The following is a 7,500-nucleotide window of genomic DNA, read 5'->3' as shown; positions in this document are numbered from 1 at the left end:
ATATATATATATATATATATATGTATGTATATATATATATATATATATATATATATATATATATATATATGTATATATATATATATATATATATATATATATATATATATATATATATATATATATATATATCATGTATAACTATCACGTATGTTTTTTAATATTCACAGGCATTATTATTTTGAGAACCAACATTTGCCCAAACTATTTTACCCCAAATGTTTCCTTTTGAACCACTAGTGCATCGATGTGCACTGTTTCATTCTTTCATTTGGTACTATTTCAATCTACTGAAGCTACGTTTTTTACAAATAACTGCTATAGATAAAGTATTCTCTATGGTTTGGTCCCTCAGAAATAGGGAGTGCCTCCGTTGACGCTGACTCTAATGACGTCACTTATCGGTCTATTGTTTACTCAACTCTGTTTTTTTTTTTCTCATGTTTGTGTGGTATTCAGCTGGATTAAATGCGTTTAAGAATTGCTTTGACAGGTTTTCTTTACCTCCGCCAACGAAGTTGGTCGGAGGTTATGTTTTCGCCCCTATGTGTGTGTATTTGGTTGTTTGTTAACAGCTTCCTGGCCACAATTTCTTAATCGTAAAGTAATGGAACTTTTAGGGATTCACTTTTATGTAAAAAGCTGGAGATAATTAAATTTTGGAAGCTCAAGGTCAAAGGTCAAGGTCACGGTCAAACAAAATTTCCAATTCACGTAATCTGCCATAAGTTTGGATTGGACATCGTTGTCACGGACTTCAAACTTGGTTCATATATGAGTGTATGAAAATCCACGTCAATTAATATATGTTGAGGTCAAAAGTCAAGGTCAAGGCCGAGCGGAAGGTCGAGAAATAAGCTGCCGCTGCGGAGGTCTGCGCTCTCTTGAGTGTCCCTCTAGTTTTATATAAAATAGGCTGGAGTAAAAAATTGACCTAACGTATACTGTAACGTCACATTAGAAATTTGCTTACCGTGCAGCGGTTTTGAAATTTCACTCACATTCCAGTCATTTGCAAGGTGGAGCGAAGGGTTGTTAGTGGTTTTTTTTTTTTTTTTTTTTTTTTTTTTTTTTTTTTTTTTTTTTTTTTTTTTTTTTTAGTGTGTGTGCTCTTGTCATTGCAAACTTTAGAGTAGAATATCCCTGTTTAAACAAAAATGATAGGAAACACTGAAGATCGGAAAGAATACATTATCCTTTTAACTAATGGCATTAAAATTCCCTTTTCTTTCCAGTGACTGTGGCTGTAACGGTTCTGACGCTCACAGAGTCGCAATACGTCACAAAGGCAGCCGATGCTACGCAGACAACAACCCTTGAGAATGAGGTTACTACAAAGGTACGTTCAATTTCTTGACAGAGAGATTTCTATGACGTTAGTCACCACCAACTAATTTTCTCTCTGGATTTGAGGATTATTTTTCAAAATAGAAGCTGATATCTTTTTCTTCGATACATCTGGTTTGAAAGACATACGATTATGTACTTATTGTATTATGTTGTCTGTGTAAGGCACTAGTTTACTGAGCAATAGAATTTCTTCAGTTTTCCAGAAAACGTAACTAGATTCCTCTTCATTGTGATAGTTCTGCAGTCTCATACGTATTCCCATATTATACACACACACACACACACATATATATATATATATATATATATATATATATATATATATATATATATATATATGTATATATATATATATATATATATATATATATATATATATATATATATATATATATATATATATATATGTACACATTCTTGCATTTTATATATATATATATATATATATATATATATATATATATATATATATATATATATATATATATATATATATATATATATTATTAATGCCAGGGAGGGCTATATTAAATGCAAATACATTTACGAACACTTTATCACAAACATTATCTTGAATCTATTCACACTTGAAATACATAAACCAACAGTGCCATCTATTTCTCCACTCATTTATTTCAGCTGAATAATCTGAAAGGGACAATGGCAACCAACGAGACCAGCCTTCAGCCCATCCTCCTCTCTCTGAAAGCCACCTACGTCAATCACACGTCAAGCAACGTTGTCTTCAAAGTCGAAATTCTCCTCAGAGGCAGAAGCGAAGCGGTGTCGACGCCTGTGAGTACCGATTGGTGTTGTTACCTTCGCTAATTTCGTTGCGAAACTCATGTCTTGAATTTTGTGTATTTATTTATTTATGTGTGTACGTTTGTTTGTTTTGTGACTCGTATAACTCAAAAGCTATTTGATAGAATCTCATGAAATCTTATTGGATTATTTCCCATAATACAGGAACAATTTGATTAGGTTTTGGAAGTAATTAGGTCAAAGATCAAGGTCAAATTTATTTATTTATATTTGTATGTTTTTATTCGTATAACTCAAAAGCTATTTGATCGAATCCCATGAAATTTAGTGGGAAGATTGCCTATGATACAAGGACATTTTTATTAGCAAATTTATTTATTAATTTATGTTTTTATGTTTGTGATTCGCATAACTTGAAATCTATTTGACCGAATCTCACGAAATGTGATGGGAGGATTTGCCGTGATCCAAGAACAATCTGGTTAGATTTTGAAAGTGATTGGGCAAAGGTCAAGGTCAAATTTATTTATTTTATTATATTTGTCTGTTTTGCGACTCACATAACTCAAAAACTTTTTGACCGAACCTCACAAAATTTGCTGGGATTATGGGCCATGAACCAAGGACAATTTTATTAGATTGTGGGAGTGATTGAGCGAAAGGGCAAGGTCAAATTAATTTATTTGTTTGTGTGCCTGTCTGTGGGCTTGTTATTCTCATGAAATTCGATGGGATGATTGCCCATGATGCAAGGACAATTTGATTAGATTTTGGGAGTGATTGGATCAAAGGTCAAGGTCAATTTCATGAAAAGGTCAAAAATTTCTTTTTATATTGTCACTTTTTATATTATTTGCGGGAAACTAGTGCCAAAATGTGCATAATAGAATTGCCTATCTTTTGATGTATAACATGGTATATGCAAAGTTATTCACTCTACTGAGTGCCCGGTCTAGTCTTCATTGTTTTCTTCGTTTACGGAGTTTAAGCTCGCCTGAACTGAGAGAGAGAGAGAGAGAGAGAGAGAGAGAGAGAGAGAGAGAGAGAGAGAGAGAGAGACGCTGTTTGCTTTTGAGAAAAAACCAACGTTGAACTAGTTATACTTGGGAACTAATTACTTAACGCTTGGCATAAAAACGATTGAATGAAAATCACGTTAGTTTTAGGGTCTTGGATATCCTTAGCAATTGTTTTAAAAGTAAGTTAAGCCTGAAGCAAGTTTTCGTATCTACGCGTCTAAATTTCATTCCATGAAGCAATGCTCTAAATGCTTTATAAATTCCATCACTGAAAGCACTTCATTATTGCTATAACTTTTCCCGGTATGAGTACGTACATACTTTGGCGTAAACTGTTCATATTACCATCTTCCTTAACAGAAGTATTCACTCCAAAATTAAACCATTGTTCTGTAGTCTTGGGTAGTGCCATAGCCTCTGTACCATGGTCTTCCTCTGTCTTGTATCAGAGTTCTCTTGCTTGAGGGTACACTCCGGCACACTATTCTATATAATTTATCTTTTTCTTGTTTTGTTAAAATTTTTATAGTTTATGTAGGAAATATTAATTTAGATGATGTTGCTGTTCTTAAAATATTTTATTTTTCCTTGTTTCCTTTCCTAATTGGGATATTTTCCCTGTTGGGGCCCATGAGCTTGTAGCAACCCATTTTTTTTTTCAATTAGGGTTGTAGCTTAGAAAGTAATAATGAAAATAATAAAAATAATCGTTCTTTACATTACTTTGGTCAAATCATCTTGGGGCTGAGATTGAATGTTGTTCAAAGGGGGGATTTTGACATTTCAAGGGAAAATAATTAAGAACTGATCAGCTCTGTTAAGTTTGAGAGTTAGGGGACATACCCAAAAATTCATCTCACATTAAAAATCTCACTGATAAGCACATGGTTTTTCATTATCATCAATTACCAAACCCCCTTAGCTATTGGGCAATGCAATAGGAAAAGATCCGCGTTGTAACTGGCAGCTCTGTGTTTTGGTCTCCTTTTCTCATTACATGTTCAAACCACCTCAGCTTCAGGGATCACATTTTACACGTCGGCCTTAGGGTTCTCATTTTATCACGGCCATGTTTAGGTAGGTTTAATGATAACATTTTCTCTTTCATATTTGCAGGTTTCCAAAAGCTTGGCTGTTGCTCTGGCTGAAAACACGTTAGGACCTGTTGACACATCGTCCATGCAAGTTAAAGGTAAGATATAAATGAATAACTTATATATATAAATATATATATATATATATACATCTATATACATATATATACATATATATACATATACATATACATATGTATATATATATATATATATATATATATATTATATATATATATATATATATTATATATATATATATATATATATAGTTTTCATTTACAATACAAATTTCTCAAAAGGTAATTCTACATATTGTTGTACAACATTTGCATGAAAATAATTGTACATACTGTATTAGTTTTTACTGGATAAAACGGGCCCCTTTTTATTTCTGAATTATTAGAACATTTATTTGTTGTTTATTTTATTCTTTTTTAAATTTATATTGCTTAATTCTTCATTTCTGATTGTCACTTTTTATCTATTCTTTAGCTTTAATATTTTTTCTATTCCTTTTCTCTATCATGTTTATTAATACTACTACTACTACTACTACTACTACTACTACTACTACTACTACTACTACTACTACTTTTTTATTCATAATTTCAATAATTTATTAATTTAGTTCTTATCTTTACTATTATTAATTCAGGTGTTTGTTTTATTAATATCTATTAATATTTTTTTTCTTATATCTTTATTTACACTTATGTTTTTTCATTTAAGCATGTCTCACTTTCTTGTTTTCTCTCATTTACTGTTATTAATTTATTGTGTATTTCCACGTTAATCGCTTTGTTTATTGTCACCCATAATCACTTTGTTTATTTTCATCTATCTTTATAATATAGTTATCTATTCGTCTTTATATCTGGTATTTAGTTATTTGATTACTGTTTTTTTACGTTTCTTTTTCCTTTACTTGTTCACTTTATTTCTCCTGTACCTTCCTACACGGAGTGCTTTATTCTGAGCACCATCTCCTGGGCGCCTATAGTCCATTTCTTTTAGCGAGGCAGATTTGCACTGACTCGCAGCGGTGCCCTTTTAGCTCGGAAAAGTTTCCTGATTGCTGATTAGTTAGAATTATCTTGTTCAACCAATCAGCGATCAGGAAACTTTTCCGAGCTAAAAGGGCACCGCTGCGAGTCGGTGCAAATATGCCTCGCTAAAAGAAATGGACTATAGTGGCACCCACTTTTTTGTTCTCTAGTTCCCTTACAGATTTCTTCTTTCTCTCCCGCTGCCAAACCTATTTAATTTTAGCTCAGAATATAAGTTTATAATTCCTGCATCCCAATCTAATTCCTTTCACTTCAGAGTATAAATTTTTATAATTCCCATATCCAAACCTATTCAATTTTACCTCAGAGTATAACTTTGTAATTCCTGTATCCAAATCTATTCACTTTTACATTGGAGTATAACTATAATTCCTTTATCCTAAACTATTCATTTTTACCTTAGAGTATAACTTTATAATTCTTGTATCTAAATCTAATTACTTTTACCTCAGATTATAACTTTATAATTCCTCTGTCCAAATCTAATAACTTTTACCTTAGAGTATAACTTTAGAATTCCTGTATCCAAATCTATTCACTTTTACATCAGAGTATAACTTCATAATTCCTGTATCCAAATCTAATTATTTTTATCTTAGAGTATAACTTTATAATTCCTGTAGCTAAATCTAATTACTTTTACCTTATAGTATAACTTTATAATTCCTGTATCCAAATCTATTCACTTTTACATAATTCCTGTATTTAAATCTATATACTTTTACCTCAGAGTATAACTTTATAATTCCTGTATCCAAATCTATTCAATTTACATAATTCCTGTATCTAAATCTAATTACTTTTACCTCAGAGTATAATTCTATAATTCCTGTATCTAAATCTATATACTTTTACCTCAGAGTATAACTTTATGAATTATGTATCCGAATCTCTTTACTTTTACCTCTGAGTATAACTTTATGAATTATGTATCCAAATCTCTTTACTTTTACCTCAGAGTATAACTTTTTATCATTCCTGTAGTCAAATATATTTGCTTTTACCTCAGAGTATAACTATATTCCGTTATAATTCCTGTATTCCTTGACCTTTTTATTTTTCTCCCTTTCTTCTCTGCAGTTCTTACTTGTCTTGGCGAACCACCGGCAGCTCTGGGTAACGGAACGAGAACAGTCATTACCAGTTACGTTGCTTCAACAATTGTGGAATACACTTGCAATGCGAAATATAGGTGCGTGTTGTCTACTGTTCAATGACGTCATCATTTGTTTCTTCTTCTTCTTCTACTTTTCCTAAGTCTTCTTCTTCTTCTTCTTCTTCTTCTTCTTCTTCTTCTTCTTCTTCTTCTTCTTCTTCTTCTTCTTCTTCTCTCTGGATTGTTGAATGAAATATCGCTTATGAATTGCAGAAGCAAGGGACAATGACAATGCCCTAGAGACTGTCCATATACACATACGATCAGCGCCCAAGTCCCTTTTCCAGCCAAGCTAGGACCAGGGAGGGCCGGGGCAATGGCTGTACCTGGTCCTAGCAATGGCTGCTGATGATTCATCAGGTAGACCATCCCTTCATCTCCTCCATCTTTAGCTCACAAGGCCATGCTGATGGTGGGAGACTTTTTATACATATTTGTTTACATATATATTATGTGTAGTTTTTGTAATTGCAATACAAAGAGTAATTTAAAGAATATTAAAGCAAATAACTTATCTTTAATATACGTAAAATTAGGTCGAGAATATAAGCTAATGGTGGTAATATGTCCCGAGGTCATTACTAAAGGTGTTTGCGTTACATGCACAAGTAATAATGGTAATAGCCATGTAAAGGTACAACTTACGAAGTTCCGTCGATTTCCGTTGAGAATTATAATTCTCTCTCTCTCTCTCTCTCTCTCTCTCTCTCTCTCTCTCTCTCTCCTCTCTCTCCTCTCTCTCCTCTCTCTCTCTCTCTCTCTCGTGTTTATGTATATATATATATATATATATGTGTGTGTGTGTGTGTGTGTGTGTGTGTGTGTGTTTGTACTTGAAAGTTTACCTTGAATTATGAATAAGAATAAATTCAACATTTGTCCCCCCTTAAAATAGACTTTTTAGGAAAACCAATCCATTAATTTTTTTTAAATCTTGTCGAAATGTGCGCCTAGCAAATTATAATACAAATTACTATCTTCGCCTAAATTTTGCATGTTCAAGATTAATGAGTTTGATCCCATGAATGAGTATTAAAAACAGTGGT

At 32.2% G+C, this 7,500-nt stretch overlaps 1 protein-coding gene across 1 annotated transcript in view; it reads left to right on the top strand.

Moving 5' to 3' along the window:
- LOC137632767 (uncharacterized) overlaps positions 1-7,500 on the top strand; it is a 60,932-nt gene that overhangs the window by 22,278 nt on the left and 31,154 nt on the right. The window contains exons 4-7 of the mRNA XM_068364845.1: positions 1,236-1,339; positions 1,990-2,145; positions 4,251-4,326; positions 6,379-6,490. Coding sequence (XP_068220946.1) covers positions 1,236-1,339; positions 1,990-2,145; positions 4,251-4,326; positions 6,379-6,490 — 448 coding nt within the window. The remainder of the gene's footprint in view (positions 1-1,235; positions 1,340-1,989; positions 2,146-4,250; positions 4,327-6,378; positions 6,491-7,500) is intronic.

The sequence above is a fragment of the Palaemon carinicauda genome, chromosome 42 (assembly GCF_036898095.1).
Source record: "Palaemon carinicauda isolate YSFRI2023 chromosome 42, ASM3689809v2, whole genome shotgun sequence".
NCBI classification, from domain to species: Eukaryota; Metazoa; Arthropoda; class Malacostraca; order Decapoda; family Palaemonidae; genus Palaemon; species Palaemon carinicauda.
This window is presented reverse-complemented; position numbering and strand designations above follow the sequence as displayed.